A 21522-nucleotide genomic window follows, 5' to 3' on the forward strand; every position below is an offset into this window, starting at 1 on the left:
TCTCCCAAGTCACTGGTGATGGGATGAGACGAAACAGCCTCAAGCTGTGTGAGGAGAGGTTTAGATTGGAGCTACGAAGATAATCAGGGGGCTGGAGCCAGTGCAGAGCTGCCAAGGTGATCAGGGGCTGGAGCACCTCCCTTGTGAGGAAAGGCTGAGAGACCTGGGCTTGTTCAGCCTGGAGAAGAGAAGGCTGAGGGGGGTCTCATCAATGCCTATAAATATCTGAAGGGTGGCTGTCAGGAGGATGGGGCCGGGCTCTTTTCAGTGGTGCCCAACACCAGGCCAAGGGGCAACAGGCACAAGTTGGAACACGAGAAGTTCCACCTGAACACGAGGAGAAACCCCTTTGCTGTGGGGGTGCCAGAGCAGGGGCACAGGCTGCCCAGAGAGGCTGTGGGGTCCCTTCCCTGGAGACATTCACCCCCCGCCTGGACGCGGCCCTGTGCCCCTGCTCTGGGTGTGCCTGCTCCAGCAGGGGTGGGACGGGATGATCTCCAGAGGTCCCTTCCAACCCCCGCCAGTCTGGGATTTTGTGACAGGAGGGAAAATGTCTTCTCTGCAAGCGTGGTCAGGCCCTGGCACAGGCTGCCCAGAGAGGTGAGGGAGTCACCATCCCTGGGGGGGTCAAAACCATGCAGCTGTGTCCCTTGGGGACATGGTTTAGGAGGCCTGGGGGTGTTGGGTTGATTGTTGGACTTGATGATCCTAGAGGACTTTTCCAACCTTAATGATTCTGTGATTCTGAGCTGTAAATACAGTCGTAGCCAATGTAGAGCACAAATCATCTCCTACTTTGACTGTCCCTATAATTTGTTCAGATCTTTCTTGTTGCAAGAGCTAGAAATTTATTTTTTCACCCTCTTCTGTAGCTTCCGATTGCTTTCTTTGTCAGTAGTTTGACCTAAATCTCTTCTTGTAAAGCACATACCTCCTGTATTTAAGTGACTTATCTGCCATCCAAGCCAAACTAGTTGGCACAAGCAGACTCTTCCTGTAACCTTCAGAAGCTGTGTGCACCTAAGGAGTATTTCTGCTCTTAGCTGGACTTCCTCTGTAATTTTCCTGTCAATGCTGGACATTCTAAATATTATACAGCCCCGCTTTTGTTATACTAAATGTTATTTATGAAGTGCCACCTGAAATCTTCTGTAGGAAGAGGGGATTTTGGTGTCAGGTGTGTGGCTCTGATCCTGTGGAAACGGCAATAAAAAACCCTTTTCTGCATGATTTTGTGGGTATTCTCTAATCTCTTGAGGTGCTCTTCGCTTTGTGTTGGTGGGCCTTCGTAATACTTGAAGGCATCTTAGTCTGAAGCCTCAATTTTTGAGATAATGCATGGATGGAATAGCAGTCTTAGTTTCTTTGCACTGGCACATACAAAGCCTCATTTTAAAAATAGATGTGACAAATAGCATTTTGCAAGTCTAATGAAAACCTTATGCACAAAGACTCCAGTGCATGTTGGAAGTGTCCTCTATTTTGCATGTCTCATAGGGACAAAGTTAAGGTATGGTACTCCTTTTTCTTTTTTTCTTTTCCCCATTGCTCAAAAGAAACCCTTGTTACTTTAATAATCCTTTTGACTGTGAATTAAATTGCCAAAGTAGATTTATGCAGTCTTACGACAAAGTGCATTTTATTAGTGTATTAAATGTCTTTTGTCATTAATTATGACCACTTATGAGCCAAAATAAGAAAATTGTTAGAAGCTGACTAAAACATTCTGGCAATATTTCATGAGCTCAGAGTTTCAAAACACACTGTAGATGTGTTCTGAGCGTTGCTTGATCCACCTGGAACTAAATGCAAATTCCCATTTTCTCTCCTGGGAATTTCTCTGTGGTAGGAGAGGTGGGAGCCTAAAAGCTACTGTGGTAGAACAAACTGAAGCAGGGCAGGAACATTAGGGACTGGCACAACTATTGGGTTTTATTGATGAAAATTGTAGTTTTATTGATTAAAATGCATATGTCCCTGGCAAATGAAACCAGCAAGAGCAACATGCTCAACCAAGAATATTCTAATTGCTAAGTTGTTTAATTTAAAATCAAAGGGCTGGAAGCTTACACCTTCGTTAGGTAATGCATTTCAGCTGCTGTTTTAGAACCTTTAAGCCCACATGCATATAAGGTAACCTCCAAAATGCAGGTTTGTGCTCAAAAGATCAAGGTTTGTAGGAAGCTGCTGTGTTATAAAGGAGCGAAGTGGAAAACCCCAGCAGCAACACAGGTGGAGAAATTCTAGGTGAACCGGACAGCTGTAGTATAGCAATTATTGTCTTAACAGAATAGAAGAACCATATCCCGGGCCTCTTTGTTGCTAATATCCTCACTGACTCTTCACTTTTCTCTGCTGATGTCAAAAAGCCTTTAAATTCTGTATCTTTGATAATATTAGGAATTTCCCTTTCTTCCATCTCTTCTGTCCAGCAGCAACTTGTTCACTGCCTATCAGCAACAGCCAAGTGAACGCTTTCTTTGGGTAATGTTCTTAATCAAGCTCCAGGTTTCTTGCTGCAATAGATACTTTGCTCACGGCAAGAAAAAAAGTTGGGAAATAAGGTTTCAAAAGCCTTTGTGCATGCTGTCTGAGCCCTGAAAGGTATTACTGCTTCACTGTAGGTGTCTGACAGTGCTCAGGTAGCTCCCCTTCTAGCATTTACAGCTTTACTTCTCAGTGTAAATACAAGAGTGGGCTGCCAGTGTAGTGGCTTTTTTCTTAACTGTGTTTGAATTTCACATAATTGTACCCCAAACTTCTAACTTCTGTTTTTATTCAGGTTCATTATAATTTTATAGTAAGCTATGCAGTAATTTTTCCTAGAAGACTTTAGCAGGATTCTGCTTCTTTCCTCACAACCATGTCCAGTTTATTTTCCTGTTTCCGATCTGTCATGGGACCACTGAAGCACTTGTTCCTCTCTTCGTTTCATCCTCTCTAGTAACCATACAGTGAAACTCTGTTTGGATTTGCTTTAACTCGATGAATGTTTGAATAAGATAGATGGGAGCTTCAAAGATATATTTTTTTTTTTAAGCTGTCAGCCTGGACTTAAAGTATTCCCAATCCTTCAGCACTTTTCTGAACCTGCTTAGTTTTGTCTGAGACTGTATGCTTGTGTGTAAAACCACTTTTTACCCAGTTTCAACAAAATCAGTCTGGGTGCTAGACTAGCTTTCCCAAAACCAGGTTTCTCTTCTGGTTCCTCAATGCCTTCCTGGCTTTCAGATTTTCTTTCAATCATTTTATGCTTGCTGCTGCTAACAGATAAGACTTGCTCTTGCAGTGATATCTTCTCAGAAAGTGCGTTAAGGGAAGCAAGTTTATAAGTTTTTATATTCTTCAGGAATACTGAATTGTAGTTACTGTTTCAGCCGTCGAGCAGGAAAGACCCTTATTTTTAGAAAGCTGCATATCTCTACAGTATGAGGTCTCCATCAGTGCAAGTGCAATCTTTCCCCACATATAGATACGGGGTTTTTTAGCAGCTACATCCTGGCCACTTCACACAAGAAAGCCTTTTTGTGTGCTTAAAAATACATGTGCCTGTATCTAATAAATGCTGTGGCAGAGCAGTAGACAAACTCCCCTTTCAAAGGGCAAACTTCTTTAATAACTAAGTCTGAAACCCTTCCGTTGAACGTTCTGCAAGCTTCCTCAGGGTTGAACAGTTTGCACAGGCCACTTGGTGTCTGACTCTCTGGGAATTTGCTTTCAACATTCTCTAGTACAAGGGGGGGGGGGAAAAGGCTGAAATATGTTGTTGCTCCAAATTCTTTCCATCCTGAAACTAGTTATTCTGGGCCACTCCACTTTTTCTCTGAAAAATTTTGCAGTTTGCTTTCTGTTTTTCAAACAAGATTGACTTCATCCTGGCCCAACAGGATAAACAGCCCCCGGGCTTGTGTCAGCTCTGGTGTGGCCAGCAGGAGCCGGGCAGGGATGGGGCCCCTGTGCTCGGCCCTGGGGAGGCCCCACCTCGAATGCTGGGCTCAGGTTTGGGCCCCTCGGGACAAGAAGGCCCTGGAGGGGCTGGAGCGTGTCCAGAGAAGGGCAGCGGGGCTGGGGCAGGGTCTGGAGCACAAGTGTGCTGGGGGCGGCTGGGGGAGCTGGGGGGGTTTAGCCTGGAGAAGAGGGGGCTGAGGGGAGCCCTTCTCGCTCCCTGCAGCTGCCTGAGAGGGGCTGGAGTGAGGGGGGGGCTGGTCTCTGCTCCCAAGTCACCAGTGACAGGGCGAGAGGGAACGGCCTCAAGCTGCGTCAGGGGAGGTTTAGGTTGGATGTGAGGGAAAATGCCTTCCCTGCCAGAGCGGTCAGGCCCTGGCACAGGCTGCCCAGAGAGGTGGGGGAGTCACCGTCCCTGGGGGGGTTCAACCACCGTGTAGCCGTGGGACTTGGGGCCATGGTTTAGGAGGCCTGGGGGCGTTGGGCTGGTGGTTGGACTTGGTGATCCGAGAGGTATTTTCCAACCTTAATGATTCTGTGATTCACATTCATGGTGGAAAATTCTGATGCTGGTAGTTGTGCATTTTCAGTTTTCTGCCATCCTAGTTATTTTAGGCATTACAATGTCTTTTTTTTTTAGTGGTTTTTTTTCAGGGGGTACATGTATGGATTTCAGCATGTGGGATCCAACACCTTGACAATGGAAATGAGGGGCTGAGACAGCTGCTGATATGGTTCCTCTATTGCAATATGATGCATAATGTAGTGTATACATCTCACAATTATTTAGGTGGAACCTTATTTTTGGTGGAAAGGAATATCTGTTGCATGGCCTGTGGCTAACAGTTGTGTCAGTAGATGTTGACCTGTAACTCTGCATTTCAACATCTTCTACATGGAAACAGCCTGTTGAGGCAGGAAAGAGTACGTAGGCAGGGACTGTGGTACTTGGAGTACATCTGTGTCACTGTTGGGAAAATCAACTGGTCACGTGTACCGGCTGGGGTTACTTCATACACTAAAACAAATGCCTTGTCTCCTACGATCCATAAACTTTCTGACAATGCTGCCACGTGTTTTGACCTACTTGGTCAGTTAGACCTCGCTTTATCATGTGAAGGAGCAGTTCTGAGCTTGTGGCATTTCTAGGAATTTGTGTGACTGTGCTTGATATGGAAGAGCTTGGTATCTGACCTCTGCAGCATGAAGAACTGCTGTTGGTCTGCTACTGTTTTGATGCTTCTTGTGCAGAATGTACACGTTGGTCTCTGAAGAATGGTGTATATTTTCTTATAGCGTCCAGAAACTTGTTCCAATCATTCATAAGTAAGATTGCTTTGATCTTTTAAACGTATTACAGCCTGGGTTAAGAATAGAGCTTTATCTCATGGTCTTGTGTGCCTCTGGCCCGTTACTGAACAGGCTCTCAGGTATGAAGGTGAAGACCGTCAGTACAGTGAATTCAATCGTTCAATATTTCCACGCATAAAATTTGTGCAGTAATGGATTATAAATGTCAAGAAAACACACTCTGTGTCTAGAACACAGATAAAGTGATGGGTTATTAACTTCTTTATAGGTAAGTGCTGTTGTAGGCCAGACTTGAACTTGGTGTTACGGCTGCCTTAAATTGTTTCTACCTACTGTAGGAAGGCATTTAAAATACACGAAATGCAAGATCATTTTGTCTCCTACCAAAACTGCATGCTTTTAGTAAAGATGGAAAACTTTTTGATTCTTAAATTAACTTTTTTTTCCTTTGCCTTAAGGATCACTCAGGTACCCTGAAGAATAGTCTTCTCCAGGTGGATCAGAACTGTGTTCGTAACTCTTATGATGTCTTCTCTTTGCTTAGGTAAGGTTTTTGAGAATATTCTGTGTAGCTGTTGTAATGTCTTTAGCGTTTGTGGAAGGAACTTTTCCAAATAATTTTAAAAAAACCCCTCTGGATGGGAACGTGCAAAGGAGATATCTAGATAGTGCCCATTTACCGCTGCCAGCAGGGAGGTGGGCCTTCACATACGCTCCTCGGTGGCCTCTAAGCTTTTGCCACATGGACGCTCGAGTGCTCAGAACTCAAGCTGGCTGTGGAGCTAGCCCGTGGACTTGCCTTGCAGATGTTGAAATCGTGGAGTTTCTCTGTGGGAGAGCTTCTGTGGAAAGCCCCTACTCTGTTCTCCTCAGCGACAATAAAGTTCATTTAAATAAACTAGAAAAACGGGAAAAAAGGCAACTTGCCAAAACTCAGTTTGGTGGGACGATGCTGTAGTTGAAACGAAACAGCTGCACACCTGTGAGTGTGTGTGTGAGGGTTGTGGGTTTTTTAATGTTGAACCACTGAATTGAATTTACCTTCTGCATGATTCTCCTTTGTAATCCAGAAAAGAGGCACTGTGTAGTCAGGACCCAGTTACTCCAACACATGCATGGTATAAGAAAGGTATGGTAGCTGCTTTTGGGTGGTTACTTAGGTGTCTCTGGTGGTGAAAAACGTGAATTGCTAGTACGAGGGTTAACAAGGCCTTTTTCAGATCTGCTTTAATTATAACAGTTCATGACTGTTCCCTGTGGGGAAACACTCTCAGAGCTTTTAAACACTGTCAGAGGGTTGGTTTTGAGGAATTTGTGTTTAAGAGGCACTTTGCAAGACAGGTCGATAACTTCAGTTCTGCAGTCATAGCGATAGAAGTGCTATGAAGGAAGCTCTTGGAAAGGAAATGCTTAATATGCTTTCAAAAGTCCTTGGGACAACGCATTTGGTTTCATCAGCTGTGAAAGTTGAATCCATTTGGTATGTGAACAGTAGGTGTCACTGTTGCCTGTATGAAGCATTAGGTCTATATTGTATAGTGAAGAAGGGGGTAGGAAAAGTTAAGTCTAGGTTGCTTATTCAGAAGTCTTTATTTTATAAGCTCTCTTAAAATTTAAATGCGCTGTTTCTTGATTCTGTAAAGCATATTTACACTAAAGGCTGCTTTCTAAATGTCTCTCTTCTGTGCTTCCAGTGTAAAACAACCAGGGGGCGTGTTACGAAGTTCTGGTTATGTTCTGGCACAGTCCATTAGAAGAAAACTCTTGTACTACCTAACATTAAGTCTTTGTTAAATAGAAAGAAGAAAATGTGTGCCGGCCATCCTGATGGTTTGCCATGTGCCTTTTTTTTTCCACATTTCCTTTGTACTTCTTTGTAGTACGAAGCAGGCTTCAGAAAAAAACACTCACTGTTATACCAGCTGGTCATGAACTTGACTGACTGGAGCCCTGTCTAACCTGAACTGTGGTCCTTCTGAAAGTGTCTGACTGCCTATCATAAGGCTGACAAGAAATGAAGATGTCAGCTTTGATGAAGCTCCCTTTGCTGGATGCTCGCCAGTGCTGTTTGAAACCTGATTACTGGAGCCACGCGCTTGGCTCAGTCTCAGGAAGGTGAGAGTCGAGGCGCTGTCTCTTACAGTCACTAGGCATGCTGTTGGGTGTAGCTAATGTTCAGCCCTGCCTCTGAGCTAAGACATCCTGCTCAGTTCTTGCTTTGTCCTAAAAGGAACAGCTTTTCCCCAGTCCTCAGCACCAGGCCTGTAGCTGAGGGCAAGAAGGAGGACCTGGGTAACTAGGCCAGTGAGCCTCACCTCCATCCCTGGAAAGGGGATAGAGCAGTTCATCCTGGAGGTCATCTCCAGGCATGTAGAGGACAAGGAGGTTATGGGAAACAGTCAACATGGATTCGCCAAGGGAAGATCATGCCTGACCAACCTGACAGCCTTCTATGATGGCGTGACTGCCTGGGTCGATGAAGGGAGAGCAGTGGATGTTGTCTATCTCGACTTCAGTAAGGCATTCGACACTGCCTCCCATAGCCTCCTCACAGGCAAGCTAAGGCAGTGTGGGTTGGGTGAGAGGACAGTGAGGTGGACAGAGAACTGGCTCAACAACAGAACTGAGAGGGTCGTGATCAACGGGGCAGAGCCTGGCTGGAGGCCTGTCACTGGTGGTGTTCCCCGGGGGTCTGTGCTGGGTCCAGTCCTGGTCAACACATTCATCAGTGACCTGGATGATGGGACAGAGCGTAACCTCAGCAAGTTTGCTGATGGTCCCAAGCTGGGAGGAGCGGCTGATGCACCAGCAGGCTGTGCTGCCATCCAGCGAGCCCTGGCCAGGCTGGAGAGCTGGGCCCAGGGGAACCTCGGGGAATTCAAGAAGAGCCAGTGCAAGGTCCTGCCCCTGGGGAGGAACAACCCCCCGCACCAGCACAGGCTGGGGGGGACCTGCTGGAGAGCGGCTCTGCTGAGAAGGCCCTGGGGGTGCTGGGGGGCAGCGAGGTGATCCTGAGCCAGCACCGGGCCCTTGGGGCCAAGGGGGCCAGCGGTGCCCTGGGGTGCATGGAAAGGCGTGTGGCCAGCAGGGCGAGGGAGGTTCTCCTCCCCCTCTGCTCTGCCCCAGTGAGGCCACACCTGCAGGGCTGCGGCCAGTTCTGGGCCCCCCAGGTCAAGAAGGGCAGGGAACTGCTGGAGCAAGGCCAGTGCAGAGCTGCCAAGGGGATCAGGGGCTGGAGCACCTCCCTGGTGAGGAAAGGCTGAGAGACCTGGGCTTGTTCAGCCTGGAGAAGAGAAGGCTGAGGGGGGTCTCATCAATGCCTATAAACACCTGAAGGGTGGGTGTCAGGAGGATGGGGCCGGGCTCTTTTCAGCGGTGCCCAACGCCAGGCCAAGGGGCCACGGGCACAAGCTGGAACACGGGAAGTTCCCCCTGAACATGAGGAGAAACCCCTTCCCTGTGCGGGTGCCAGAGCAGGGGCACAGGCTGCCCAGAGAGGCTGTGGGGTCCCTTCCCTGGAGACATTCACCCCCCGCCTGGACGCGGCCCTGTGCCCCTGCTCTGGGTGTGCCTGCTCCAGCAGGGGTGGGACGGGATGATCTCCAGAGGTCCCTTCCAACCCTCACCAGTCTGGGATTCTGTGATTCTAAATACCTTCTCAAGGAGTATATATCACATTGTCTAGTTCCAGTAAAAGTTAGAGGTTATAATTTGTGAACGTACCTAGGTGCTGTTTTAGCTTTCCTTCCTAGCTGGGAAAGTTCTTTGGGAACTGAGGCAAAGTCCTTCATGTCATCCTGAATCCATTCTATTCCCCATCATGTTAATGCTGTTTTTTTTATTTTTAGAGGTACGCCTTTCTCTACTGCCGCTTACCTTTGGTATCCAGCTCAAAGGCTGGTGATAGCGTTTATTTTTTTTTTTTTACAATAATCATCGGTTTCTTTTTGTCAGGTATCCTTTTCCTCCTACTGAGCAGTCTGGTTTGCCATCTCCTCCAGGAGTCTAGGCCTAAGCACCAACCCCGTGAACTCTTTCCACAGACAGTTTTTGTGAGAGCGTGTTCCACTTAGAGCCAGAAGAGAGAGATGGGCATAATATGAGTTGTGATTCATTTGACAGGATGTGTGCTTTGGGAGGAAATGAATTGCTGTCTGCCTGCTTCTGTCCATTGGCTATAAAGAGAATAGGGAGGTGTCTACACTGTAAAGGTTTGCATCTGGACACATAAATCCCACGTTTTGAAGACTTTCTCATGATACGATATTTGTCTGTAGTAAAAATTCACAAGCAGCACATGTGGTTTCCTAATGTTTTCACGGGGCATGTGAACGTGAAGAACAGCTTGCACTGGCTTTTTTTAAACTCCTTGAAAAAGGAAGTGAGCCCTGGTGCTGGTGGTATCTGCAACGGTACTGTGCTGCCAGGTGTGGAAAGTGATTGAGAGAGCAGGTTCTAGCTCAACCCTTCGCTTTTGAAAAACTGCAAAATGAGAACTCCTCTGGTTGATTTGTCCCCTGTCAAAACTGCTTTTTGGGGAAGAAATAAGTTAATTTTTTTTTTGTTACTTGTCAGCAGAAGTGGATAGCTAAAACTTAAGAAGCTTGTTAATAGGCCTTAATGAAAAGCATGTGCTTGGCTCAAATTATGTTGATTAAAAAAATTAATTAGGAATGCCAGAGTGTGTGAAGAATAGAAAAATTTTTGAGTGCTGGATTAAAATAGTGCCTGTCTGCTCAGATGCTTAATTACATGGATTTACAAGTTAATTAAGGAGGAGGAAAAATTTAAAGTACCCAGACAGCTTAGCTTTACACGAGGAAGTTCTCAGCACCTCTGCAGCTCGTGAACCTTCTTGTTTTGGGGCAGGGAGAAGATCCTCAGGCAAACATAGCACTGCTAATAAGTTGTCCATGCCCTGTGGAAATGACGAAGGTTCTTCCAGCTGTTTGTTTTAAAAAGGCTAACTAACAAAAATCAACCACCCCAACTGGAAAGGTAAAATTTTGAGGTGGTTTTTTTTTTTTTGGTCCCTTGGCCATATTGTCAGATTTCCTGAAAAGAGGTCACTTAAAGGCTTTGTAAATATTATGTAGCCTGGTAGTAATAGGTTATAACAGTAACACGTTTCACCTTTCACATAACACTCAGGATGGGCCAAATTCATCTGAGGTCATGTTCTGGACATGTCTCCGTAATCAAGCTCTCGGCACGTTTGCAGCACTGATGGGAATAGGTTTATATTTAGTATTCTCTTCGTTTTCTATCCTTTCTTTCTTTAAACTTTGAAAAGTAGACCTTTTAGTATTAAGTGGTGTTGGGAAGATGGGATATGCTGGCAATGACTAAAGATAAGGCTTAAAATCCTGTATGTTAAAATCTTTCTTCGGTTCCTAAATACAAAAAGTAATAGTTTGTATTGTACAACAGCTTTTCCTGGTAGTGTGGGACTTCGAGCAACTGGCCTGCTAATAGCTTTTGTGCCTCTAAGTATGTGAGTGCCTGAAATCCTCCCAAATTCTGCCTGGAGACAAAAAGTGCTCTAAGAACTAGTGAAACCTGCTCCTTTTGAAGTTTTCCTTCCTGTATTTTATCTCTCCAGTCAAAACCGCTTTCTTTAGCGTTTAACCATTCCTTCAGCAGACAGGATGGCATGTTTGTGCTGTTTAGCCAGCCAGTTAGTGTAAATTGAAAACATTTTGGTTGTATTTTTGTTTAACAAAATATAGGGGTTTTTTAACAGCAGCAGCAGCAAAATCTGATATTGGTACAACTTGAGTGCTAGAGACAAGTAAAAGACCATCTCCAGGCAACTGCTGTAATATTGCTAATATCTAATCTGGCAGAAGTTGATTTAAGTAATACTTTTAGGTGTTAAAGGGCTTCCTCTGCTACTGCCACATGTGCATCTGATCTAGTGGATTAAATCTTGAAAACTAGAGCAACGCCAGAGACCACACAGGCTGTGCCTTCATTGAAAACAACAGGTTCTCGCAGTTCTGGTGATAAGCAAATAAATCTGGCTGCAGTGCCCTGGACAAGTAAACATGACTTTTCAAACTAAAACATGGGGACGCAATATAAAATCAGCTGTTGTTTAGCTCTACCTATCTTAGAAAAGAAGGGTTTTTTTAACCAATACGTTGCTCGTGTGTTTAAATTCTTCCATCTTTATTAGCAGTCTTTTCCAACGAACAGAACTTGCAGAAGTTGGTCTCGGAAACTGGCAATAGAGACAAAAGTACGGAGTCAACGTAAGCACTTGTAGCGTTGAAAACTTCATTCGTAGCTCGGAGTAGTTTCCCTGAGACTACAGTCAGTGGAATTGCACGTGCCAAATGTAGTAACTGCCTTTGGGCGGCTATTTTTAACACATGGAAATTATGCTAAACTTGAAGCTGTTTTTCATAAGCTCTTTGGGGAATGGTGCAGTGAGCAAGATCTTTGTGGCTTAAACTGCTCTGTGCTAAGGTGTGTCTCAGGGGTCCACTGACCTGTTTACAGCTAAGGAGAAGCACAAGTCAAGTCTTGAACAGCGTCAGAATGTCCTGTCTTGACAGCCAGTAGCTCCCTCAGACTTTGCTATTGTATAGCTGCTGCAAGCAGCAATTCCAAACTTCAGGCTTCCAGATGTTTGGTGGGGTGAAAAAGAGGGAAAGCAGGAAGAAAACATGCTGTCAGCTGCTCTCTGACTTTGGAGGGTTGCACAGCGTCTGATAACAAACCCAGAGGTGAGCCACACAAAGCTGTACTGGCTTTTGAACTTCCCTTAGGTTCCTCTACTTCCACCCTCATCTCCATGAAAGAAGTGAGCCCAGTGGAGCTGTGCAGTGAGCAGGACTCGGTCTCTAGCCTCTGCAGTTCTGACTGTGTGGAAATAGAGAGTTGGTCCTTGCTACCCCTTTTACTTCGGGATGCCGGTAGATGCATATTTGGAGACTTATCTCTAAAGATTGTTTATTATTTTAAAATATGCACTGAGAGTTAAACCTTTTGTTTCTAGCTTTTTCCTTTCCTGTTCTTTCCTCAGAGAAGTATCCTCACAGCCGTGACCAAAGCCTTTTGAAGTGTTGCAGTTCCCGATGCTCGTGCCGTAGGAACGGTGCCACCTTCTGGGAAGGTGGTGAGTGCGTGGCAGGGGAAGGCTGTCACAAATAGCCTGATGCCCTTGCAGTGCTTTGTTCTAGATTTTCTTGTGAGCATCTTTGCAGTCAGATTGCTGGCTCACGTTGCAGACTTTCAGACTTCAGTGTTGCTGCTGCTGTTGCCGCTGCCCCCTCCTAGCAGATGTGGAAATACAGAGTCTCAAGTGTGGGATGGGTTGTAGGATTTCTCTTAGCCCGACTTGTACTCTTTAAATCAGTAAGTTCCTCTGCTAAAACTTCCCTTTGCTAGTGATAAGTGTGGTTTTTCTGCGATGGCCGAGCTTGATGTTTGTAAGCGGGAAAGATTTCCACCTGGAAGACTTGACTCTCCGTACTGTGCAGGCAGCCAAGACAAGGCAGGCATCCCCTTGGCTTTGGACATGAAAACCCAGGTGGCCTAAGGCCAGCGTAAATAAATAGGAACTGTAATCAGACCTCTTGAGTGCCTCTGTATACTTTAATAAGCAGTACTGAAATGGATGAACAGTATGACAAGTGTCATCTCTCTTGGCCTAAAAACCACGTGGGTTGGAATTGCAGGGTGGTGTCTTCCTGGGAAGTAGTGATGGAGAGGGAAACTGGGATCTGAATTTTTTTCGAGAGGTCGCTTAGGGATTTTGGTCTGTGGAATCAGCCTTTGGGACAAATCTGTTCCCAGGCATTTTACTGGTGCGAAGCTATAGAAACCCAGGCTAATCAGTCATCAGAAGAATCAATTTACAAGCCTGAGTTTTGCCAAAATCTGTTGAAGAGCGCAGCATGGGTCATAGCAAGTTGAAACAGTCCATGAAGCATGAGAGGGGTGGGGCTTTTTTTTTGGTATTTTAACTTAGCTGCAGGGTTAGTAGTCATCTGCTGCTGCTGCTCTTATCTTCAGCTTTCCTAATCTGCCATGTGGAATAAAACACCCCTGCAGTAGCGGATTTTTAGCATAAGCATGATAGGCATGTTGCTAGTTCTTGATTAAATTTGGTTTCAGAGCCCTGTTTAGGACAGAGATTACACAGAGCTGTGCAGAAATTCAAAATAGCTTTATTCTTTATTTGTGACGGCATGTAAAAGACCATATCAGTGAAGCAGTGTTCAGTTAGGTTAGAAGTCATAACCCAGTCCTTCTCCTTTTTCTGGCTTTATTATAGTTGAGGAAAAACAGAGCATGTCACTTCAATAATTTTTTAACAGATACCTGAAAGTGTTTAAGGAGGAGGAGTTTGAACAACGGCATTGGGACTCTATTTTTGTTACAACTTTGTCCTGGCTACGGCCATCAGAATGGTGCAGCTCATGGCTTTATCTTTCAGCCTGGGCAAAGATTTCAGCAAATGCAGTCACGTCTCCAAAATGCTCGGAAATACCCAGCCTCATCAGGGAAAGTCAATACTGCATTTTGACTGAGACAAATACGGTGGATTAAAGATCTCACGTCGGGGAAAACGCTCTAATCTCTCTGCTAATTAAAAACAGGGCAGATGTTGAGGTCAAAGCCTGTGGCTGAGAAGCTGCAGAACACTCCTGTGAGCATTGCGACCATCCTTTTGTCTGGTGGGAGGCCTTACTTCTCTATTGAGCTGCAGAATTCGGCTTCTCTTGGAAGCAAACTTTGAGTTTGGGGATGGCTTCCAGTACAAAGTGCAGCAGTATGCAGCTTGGAAAAAATGAATCACCTGAATGTTGACTGGTGTTTCTCCTCCTTCCTCCAGTGGGTAAGGCCTGTGCTTAGTTGTCACAAACACCTTATCAGTTGTAGGGACTGCGATAGGAAGGATACAACCAACTTGAGAGCAGCTGTTTCTCTTTTTGGGTGGAGCCTGTAAGCCATTCAACCTGATTTTATGCATCTTCCTTCCCGGTTGTGCAGTGAATTCCAGTCTTAGCCTTGCTCACTGTCTCAGAGCGAGAATTGAATCTTATATCGAGATTTGTTGGCGAGTTACACATCAGGAAAAGGCTGTTGGATTATACCAGTGTCACTGTCCTGGTAGGAGTCATCTTTACGTATTTGTGTCCTTCAGAAATTTGTGTTTGCGTATAATTTACCTTTCTGCTGTATACAACATCTTGAACATGATTCTGTCTGTTGCCCTGGCAGCAAGGTTTCTGTAATTGCAAACTGATAAGCACCAGTATAAAGAACAACAAAAAAACCCAACCCCTTTCTCTGTTATTTGCCACAAATACATTTGTTCTTTGAATAAAAAAAATCAAGCCGTAAATCCATCCCAGTGCTGGAGTGAAAGCTATGAATTGCAAGAAGAGGACAGGGAGAGACCTTACTGTGAGGAGACCTTATTTTGCAGCCTCCCAGGGCTTAAAGGGGGGCTGTGGGAAGGGTGGGGGCGACCTCTTTAGCAAGGCCTGTTGTGACAGGCCAAGGGGGGATGGTTTGAAACTAAAGGAGGGGAGATTTAGACTGGATCTAAGGGAGAAATGTTTTACGCTGAGGGTGGTGAGACACTGGCCCAGGTTGCCCCGAGAGGTGGTCGATGCCTCATTCCTGGACGCATTCCAGGTGAGGCTGGATGGGGCTCTGAGCGACCTGATCGAGTTGGGGATGTCCCTGCTCGTGGCGGGGGTTTGGGGTAGGTGACCTCTAAAGGTCCCTTCCAACCCAAACCCTTCTGTGATTCTATGACAAGAGACATCTCAGTTTTGTGACTTCATTTCTGGAAGAAATTGTTTGTTCTTCATGGTAAAGCTCTCCTCTTCTGTCTGTGCCCTGTATGTAATGAAGGTGATCCATATACCTGCAACCTCCTTTAAATCCCTCTCGCACCGCAGGCCAGCACCTCCCCTGCTGCCGGTCTGGGGTAGATGTTATTTTTATCTTCTTCATTTGCAAACAGCTCAAAGCATCCAGCGTTGCAGTGTCCACGTGGACTTGATTTTTCAGAAACTTGAGTCTTACATGTGTAAGTCAACGCAAAACTGAAAGAATGATGGAAAGTGTCTGTGCTTCAGCAGCATGGTCTCGCCTGAGTTTCTTACAGCGCTGGCTCTTGTAGAGGTTTAATGCCGCAAGTGAACAAGTCAGCCTCGTATTTTATTCTCTTCTTACTCCCAACTGTCTTCTCTCGCCCCATGTCTGCTTTTGACAAATTGTAGGTGTAGGTTTCTGAGGAAATTGGGAAAGGGAGTATATGATTATAAATTAGAAAATTTTTTCTTGTGGGAAAGCAGATGTAGCAAATGATGGTTTAAGGGGCTGTGTAAAAAGTACGTTATAGCTGGCTGGCACTCTCCATAATCTAATTTCTGGGCTGTTACAAAGTATGCTTTCTTTTTTTTTTGTATTTAATAGGAAAGTCTTGGATTTTTTTTCTTTAATGGTAGGTTTGGGTATTTTACTTCCAGGATCCTTCATGTTACTTACTGCCAGAAGTGTTCTGTTCTATTTTCTAAATCCCTGGTAGTAATTCTCGGTTTAAATTTAGCCTCATTGTAAACTAAGGTTGTTCTGGCAAATAAGACCATAGGCATTTATTTCTCTTGTGAGAAGTAGCTGTAATCTGTGACTGCTGTAATTAATGGATGTATTTACGGTTTAAAATTCCGTACATGAAAAATCCAGATGTGTCTGATAGAAGGAGATATTGGGAGTGTATGATAGAACTACACGATCTATATCAAATGTCTAATAAAGTTGAGGCTATTTCATTAATGTAAATATAAGCATATGTTAGCTTAATAGACACAACTGTCACTAGACACCAGCTTTTGTTTTTGTTTTTTTTTTAAAAGATTTCAGTCAGGAATGAACTTGTAAAAAACTGGTAAATCACTAGACTAATTCATGACCAAGAGGGATATCTCAGTTGCAGTGTGTCTTAAAGGAAAGTGCTTCAGCTGAACCATCAAACACTGCCTCAAACTTACTGCAGGCTGAAAGAGAGCAAATGTGTTGTTACAGCATGTTCCCAAGTTGTAAAGTGAAGTTGTGCAGTCTTTGGGGTGTCGGGAAAACCGCTTGATCTTGCAAAGAAGACAAGGATGTAACTGCAGAGGAATCCTGTAATGGTGAAGTCATCCAAAACTTGGCAACTTTTTCCCCTCCAAGTCAGTACCCACGTTGAACTGATCGGCAGAACGCTGTGTGTTAGAAGTGTTTCACATCTTACAGCCAAGGTAGAAAGTAGGGGTGTTTTGGGGAGAAGAAGCTGCAATTTAATTTCAGACTTGAAAAGCCTTGAAGAGAGACCCCAAATAGCCCATACTTCATCAACCTGGGAACTAGCAAGTGAAGAGGAGGGATGCCGAATCCCTGCCTGCTGGTTCTTCCTAGATCAATCAGGGATGCAGCTTTTGTTGGTCTTAGCTTACCGTACATGGCTGATGTTTTTGTATCTATCCTGCTGCCTTTTAAACTTCCAAAGGAAGGGAGAGTGTTTTGCTTCCTCTTAGTCTCCCCCATCTCAGAAAGCAGGTGATATGAGAATGGAAGTAGAACAGCTTCATGGATCTCCACCTCCGAACTATATTAGGGCCTTGAGGAATTTTCATGTCTGCTTTGCTTTCTCAGTTCTTTCCCAGGCAGCGGCGTGCAACTCGCCTGATGTTGGACAATTGCACAGCAGCTCTCAGGGCCCCAAGCAAGAGCAGTAAATCTGTCACACTTAACGTTCGTGTTGCTCTGCTGCTGGCTGACAATGGCTTTGAGCTGCTGCAGAGACACCAGCGCAGCCTGCAGACACGGGATGACGACACTGTTGGCTAAGCTACCCCTTTAAAAAGGCATGAGTTTCTGCTGTAACTGGCTTGGCTTTCCTTGACTGCTGAAGGGAATGTGGTAGCAGGCCAGTGGCCTCTTGAAGACCTGAATTAGCTCTTAAAGTACTATGGAAGTGCTCATTTTAATAATTAATAATGAAAAACCCTCTTGAACAGCCTAGGAAGAATCCTGCATTGGCTGATAGCGCGTAAGTTATGCCATCAGTTGGCTAATCGTTGTGGATGACTAAATCAAGCTGGATTATGCTCGAAGCACAAACTGTGCTAACTTTAGGCTGTAGCGTTGGACTTGCATCCAGACTAGAAATGGAAACAATATGCGGTCAATTAGCATTGAAGTTTCTCTCCATTCATTAGATAAAAATTTTAATCCAGATTTATGGCCTCAACATGCTGCTCTCCATTCATTGGTGCAATCATAATTGCCTCCACCGGAGTCTGTCCCGTGCATGGAGAAACGACGGACAAAACTTCCATGCCGGTGTTCTTATAGCTTAGTTTGTATTCCCAAGGTGGGATGACCAAAGATTTTTGTGTGAGTGCAGCGGGGGCCTTTTTTTGGTGGCTAGAGAAAGATTTCTGTTGATAGTTGCTGCTTTTTGTGACACAAAGTCCTGAAACTTTTCATCTTGGAAGGCTTAACTTTGGATGTGGTCATGATCGTACTGCTACCATTTTAAAGTCCTGGGAACAAGAGTGAACATACTGGGACTGCAAGAAAGCAAACCACCTGGTACTGGTTGGCTCAATGTAAATGGTGCTATTTGGCATCAAGGCAGCTGAGTTTCACTAGGTTTTTATTTTAATATTGCAGGAAATGCCTGGATGATGTTTGGCTTAAAAAGAAAACCATTTCTTATTAAAACCAGACTTTATTGCTGAATTATTCAGTATAGCAGTCTTTATAGGGTAGGAATATACCTTTAGATATAGATTGACCAAATTAAAGGAATACTCTAAGGTTTGTGCTGGTTTGAGAAGTCAGGCTGAACAGATGTCTGTTCCTTATACTGGGGCACAGGCAGAAGATCTTGAAGCTGTTAAAATTTGTAGGTCGTCGGCTGGGCATTGCTGTGAGGAGCTCACAGGGCAAATGACCCTTCTAACAATTTATCAGTTTCATAAATACTTTTTCCAAGAATAAAACACTTTTCAGCAGTCAGATTTTGTGACCTACATGGCGTGGTGTAAAGACTTGTAGAATTTCTTTCTTAATCCCCTGAATTAAGAATGAATCAAGAACGTTCTTCTGGTATAAAATTAGATAAAAGTGAGAGAAAGGGAAAGGGGAACGTCAGTCTCTTATTATTCTTTACCTATAAGTTTTAGGTAAGACTTTCTTATTCCTGGAAAGAAAATGCTCCACCATTTTGGAAAGGGACAGGCTGGAAACTGTTGAAGTTGAAAACTTAGACCCTACTGGATGATGAGAAATCTATGTGACATTCAGGATGGTCAGCAAACCTTGACTTTGACCTCCATAACCATATGTTACTTAGCCAACAGGCTTGAGATGTATTTGGGAAGGTGGGAGCTAGAAGTAGTAATTCCCGCTGGGAAATAACTGTTTCCAGGAGGTCTCAGCATTCCATTAGGTGCGTGAGACCGAGCCCTTGGGTGACCCAGCACCCAGCGCTGCTGGCCTCAGCAGTCTCTTTTCCCCCCCCAGAAGCCTTTAGCAGCCGGCAGAACCACGCTGCTTGATGTGTGATTTTGATGGGGTACAGCTACCCCCAAAAAGCTCCGCTCCTGGGCTGTGTGTGCTATGAGCAATTTGAGGAGCCCTGAAGAAGCCAAAGGAATCACTTAGTGTAATTTCAAACAAAAGCCTATTACGGAGGGCGTCGTTCAGGAGAGGTAATAGCGTGAAGGAACTAAAGGTGTCTGACTTAACTCACTTAAACTTGAACACATTTATAACATGTAAATGTCTTAAATCACAATGATCTTGTCTAATATTACTAGCAATGCTCGCTCCCCGTTGTCCATGTATCATCTCCTCTCTGGATCTGCTTGTTGGGCTGGGTGGTTTATGCGCTATCCTCGCACTGAATAAACTGATCTGTAGTCTGTGCTGTTGAGATGGTGTGAGAAGGGGTGATGCTTTGTGGTTGCTCATACTTGAAGCATGTAGCCTGGTTGTCTTGGTTTAGCTGCACACAGACTGTTAAAAACCTTTAGCCAAAACTGTTAAATAATAATGCCTCGGTTGCTTATAAATCTGGAAGAGATTGGTGAATGTGAAAGGAAGAAGCTGAGTAGCCTTTTCTGTGTGGTCTAGCGCTTTGGTCCTTGGCGCACAGCAAACTCATAGCCGTGCTTTAGTAAAACTAAGCATCCCTATGAAGAGACAGAGATTTTTAGTTTTGGGGAAATGGAGGTGATCGCTAAAACACGCACTGAAGCAGGCGTGGTCCTTCCATTACATTTCCCTGGCAAAGCACCAATGCCATACAATAGGCTGTCTGACCACGGTTGTGCTCTTCCAACTAGACCTCAGTCAGGTTAGGTAGGTGTTTCCCCAGCAGCAAGGCTGCCTGAAGAGTGTCCTTACAGCAGGAGAAGCCATTAGTAGTGAAACTACGAAGGGGACAAGTAAGCCTGGGTTTGCATGCCTTAAAAGACATAGTCTATGACTGTAGGCCAACTCTGACTACTTCTAATAAATATGTTAACTCCCACTCCATGTTAATTCTAAGAAAAATGTTAATGCCTCTTTTTGACCTTTTTTTTGCCATTGCTTTCCCCTGCCTGATCTTTTTTTCCCAATAAATATAGCGAATAATCAGTTTTCCCTCTTCCCCCTGAAGCAAGGGATAATGGTCAGAACCACATCATCATCATCTTTTACATGCTTCAATTGTGATTGAATTAAGAAAGCCATGTTTTTATTATGGAAGGACCCATAGCACGTTGGGAGATGCTGAAGGGTGGTTTGTGCACTTGGCCTGCGTGTTATCTAAAGGATACTTGCCTTTTTTTTAAAGCTGGCCGATGTTAACAGTGCTCACGGTAACAGTCGTGTGCATTTGTCTTGATGTTAACAGTGTTACAATGTCATTGTTACATGAGAGCCCCGTAATTACCTGCTCTCTCACCTACAGCTTTGTCTCATTGGTATGCACTGAATTTAACAAATAAAGAGGACATTTGATACTTGATCGAATTTGGAGACTTGCTGGTTTGCTTTGGATACTCATTCATAAACCGTGCAAGTTACGATTCCTCTCCTGACGCTTCATTTCAAAAGGGAAGCTGACAATCTGAATTTGTACCGTCTCCGCTGGTTTTGAGACGGCTGGTGTGGTTGTCGCTAGGATACGTGTGGGGAACCTTTAGCAGAGCTGTAACTTCTCTTCTCCTTACAGGCTTCACAGAGCCCAGTGTGCAATTAAACAGACTCAGGTAACTGTTCAGAAAATAGGAAGGGAGATTGAAGAAAAGCTGAGATGTACATCTACAAGCAATGAACTGGTAAGTTTGATTATTTAAAACCTTATTCTACAGGTTTGCTGAAGCATCTGCCTGATGTCTTGACCATAAGCTTGTTTTTTTTAACATTTGAACTTGAAATCTTTGTTTAAACCTGTCACTTCAAATGGGAACTCATCTGAAAAGTGTAAGGTAATGGATTTTAGATCTGTGCGCGTTACTTGGACTGATAGATTGCTTATCCTGTTTTTACCTTTATTCTGTGTAATTGCTTTTATAGTACAAAAGCACAAACATTGTACAGGGCATGAAGGAGGTTTATCAGGAAAAGCAAACTTTTAATGGGTTAGATAAATCTTGGCAGGAACCTGTGGTGGATGTAGAGCGGGGTGAGTCTCCTGGCTGTATCTTCTTGTACCCTGCTCGCTTTGGGTGAACAGAATTAATGCAAAAGCTGTCATTCAAGTGAGACATCTATTTTAGGCAGGAATTGTATTAGATCGTGCAATAGCTCTTGACAGCTTGTTTTGCCTGTCCTCTTCCCTCCTCCAAATGAGCGTACTGGCACTAGTTTCTACTTTTAGCCTAGAAAGGCTGAGCCGAGTTCGAAGCAGTGAGTTGACAGAACGCGAGTGGCTTGTGGTGACTTCATTACATTGGTTCTCACTGGCACGGGTCTGGTGCCTTGTATGGGAACGGGCAAACTTGTGACGTGAAGTCACTTTATTACTTTAAGGTAGATTCTGGGCTGAATTCTGTGCTAATTTCCTTAATAAATATGTGTGAGCGGAAGTATATGAAGACCACTAAAACCAAACCTGACAGTAGTAACAGCATAGGCGATGCAACTTCTTAGCAACCATGGCCTGTGGTATAAGGAAACTATGACCTATTTTTCTTTTACTTTGTTTAATAGTGAAACACATGCTGGGCTTCCACCCCCTTAATAAGTGCGTGAACTCTA

The 21522-nt window shown here is 44.5% G+C and overlaps 1 protein-coding gene across 2 annotated transcripts in view; it reads left to right on the forward strand.

Moving 5' to 3' along the window:
• Positions 1–21522, forward strand: part of UVRAG (UV radiation resistance associated) — a 104202-nt gene that overhangs the window by 26141 nt on the left and 56539 nt on the right. For both annotated transcript variants that reach the window (XM_075112855.1, XM_075112936.1), the window contains exons 6-7: positions 5715–5800; positions 20495–20600. In XM_075112855.1, the coding sequence (XP_074968956.1) occupies positions 5715–5800; positions 20495–20600 (192 nt within the window). The remainder of the gene's footprint in view (positions 1–5714; positions 5801–20494; positions 20601–21522) is intronic.

Source organism: Phalacrocorax aristotelis, chromosome 1, assembly GCF_949628215.1.
Source record: "Phalacrocorax aristotelis chromosome 1, bGulAri2.1, whole genome shotgun sequence".
NCBI classification, from domain to species: Eukaryota; Metazoa; Chordata; class Aves; order Suliformes; family Phalacrocoracidae; genus Phalacrocorax; species Phalacrocorax aristotelis.